General features: G+C 44.1%; 1 protein-coding gene across 1 annotated transcript in view; it reads left to right on the top strand.

Moving 5' to 3' along the window:
• Window positions 1-2297, top strand: part of LOC138964648 (uncharacterized) — a 71159-nt gene that overhangs the window by 67411 nt on the left and 1451 nt on the right. The window contains exon 5 of the mRNA XM_070336660.1: window positions 404-576. Within this exon, the coding sequence (XP_070192761.1) occupies window positions 404-576 (173 nt within the window). The remainder of the gene's footprint in view (window positions 1-403; window positions 577-2297) is intronic.

Genomic DNA, 2297 nt, shown 5'->3' with positions numbered 1-2297 from the left:
GGGGAAAACCTTTAGAGTGACCCTCTTACACACATGTAACAGTGGCTTTGTGGTTTTGACGTGATTCAGATGGTGAAAACCTTTATAGTGACCCATGTAAGAAATGGCTTTGTGGTTTTGACGTGTTTCAGATGGTGAAAACCTTTATAGTGACCCTCTTGCACACATGTAACAAATAGCTTTGGGGTTTTGACGTGTTTCAGATGGTGAAAACCTTTATAGTGACCCTCTTACACACATGTAACAAATGGCTTTGTGGTTTTGATGTGTTTCAGATGCATGGTGAAAACCTTTAAAGTGACTCGCTTACACCAGTGATCATGTGGTTTTGGATGGTGAAAACATTTAGAGTGACCCACTTATACAAATGTAACAGCAGCTGTGTGTTTTTGACGTGTTTCAGATGGTGACAGCTTGGTGACGGTGATCGTGCTGCCAGCGTGCGTGGCGGTGGTGCTGGTGCTGTGCGTGCTGTGCGTGTTCCTGCGTCGTCACTGGTGCGCCCTGCACCGCACCATGCATCGCGGCAACGGACATGCCGCGCACCTCGCCATGCCCCAGTCGCACAGCTCTGAGGTTCGATCCTAGTGGTTTTTTGCATGTAAAGATAATGGTGTTGTGTTTGTTTGTGCGACAGTGAAGGTGTGGGGGCGGGGGGGGGAGGGGTACCCGTGTGTGTGTGTGTGTGATAAGAACGATTAAAAAAATGACTGGACAGATGATTATTAGACTTGAATGAGACTTGAGTTCGCACTGTGTTGACCACATTTTTTCAATCAAAATCATTTACATTTTTGTTAAACAACCTTTGACCCTACAGTGGGATTACATTTCAGCATGTAAGCTTAAAATTGGTTAATAATTTGTTTATTAAAGTGTTGCCTGACTTGAAATTGTAATAACAGACACAAAAGTGATTTGATTGCATTCTTCTTTTTTTCAACTCCAAAAATATTAAATTAGTTGTGTTTGAATTGAAAATGTCCTTTGAAATTAGAAAATTCCGTTTGTTGCAAATTGGGCTCAGGTGGGTTTTTTTTTGTTTTTTTTACCAAAACAGCGCCATATCCGTCGAAGAGTTTCGGCCAGCACAGAACTTACTAGTCTTGGTGAAAAGGGATTCAGCCAGTTCCGTTTCAACCCTGTAGGCCGACAGATTGAATGTTTTCATATCGTTTTGCGCAACTTGATTTAGTTTTTAATGTGAAAGTGAACCTTGAACGTGTCCTTTCAGAAATGCGCTTTGATCGCAGATCTGTGAAGATGACGTTATACGGCTTTACCTTCCTGCAGCACCCCCCACCCCCCAAAAAAAGAAGAAAAAAAAAGAGGAATTTGTATCCCCTGTTTTTCACTCCAAATGCAACAAGGAAGCGAAGAGTTGAGAGTGCATTGGTGCGTGTGGATGCCACATTACAGTCCAGGATGTTCGACTTGCGTGTTCTGCAAACGATTACAAAAGAACCCTATGAAGAAATGAATGTGTGTATCGCAAAGCTTTCCCTGATGTTTGGTCTGTTTTTCATGCGTGTGTTTGTTTTATGAGATAACCGCGCGAAGAAGAGGGAAAAACACTCCGGACGCAAGATAAGGGTGCATATGCACAGATATGAATGAATAAAGAAACTTCTTCTATGCGCAATGTCGACATGACCTTGAGCCGAGTTATTAGCTGTACGCAGATTATTTTTTAAGGACATTAATAACGCGTTTACTTGCGTGTTTACAGGCTATGTTTTGAAATGCCAAGTCATGCTTCTTTTCAGGGGCAGGTTGAGAGTCGTGCATTGATGGACGGAGGGGGAGGGGGGGGGGGGTCTGGGGTCTACAGTCGGTTTGGGTCAACCCAGCCGTGTTGACAGCGTTGACAGAGTCTGTGCGCGTGTCGTTATCATTCTTTCCCGTCCTTTTCTGCTCAGTGGTGTTTTCCCCCTCCAGTTTCAGTTTGGTTGCTTGGTATTTTTTTGTGCCACTGCAGAGACCGCGAACTAAATTGGTGGTGGTGGTGGTGGTGGTGGTGGTCTTGGGGTGGGGATGGATCACGAAGGGAAGTACTGTGTTCCTCAGATTAAGATGGGGTTGTTTGCGAGGATGTGTGTAGAATCGGTTGAATTGTATCATCATCAAAATATACTATCCTGTTGCAGTTAATTTTACTGCGTTGTCCATTGAACCTTCCTTTCATGGAGATTGATCTAGTGTCAAAGGAGTCAAGTGACTTGCAACAAAACACCAAACTCTTGATCTAGACCTGGCATGCATCACGCACGCACGCACGCACGCACGCACACACACAC

The sequence above is a fragment of the Littorina saxatilis genome, linkage group LG1 (genome assembly GCF_037325665.1).
Source record: "Littorina saxatilis isolate snail1 linkage group LG1, US_GU_Lsax_2.0, whole genome shotgun sequence".
In the NCBI taxonomy this organism is placed as follows: domain Eukaryota; kingdom Metazoa; phylum Mollusca; class Gastropoda; order Littorinimorpha; family Littorinidae; genus Littorina; species Littorina saxatilis.
Note: the sequence above shows the minus strand (reverse complement) of the source record. Positions and strands in the feature narration are given on the sequence as shown.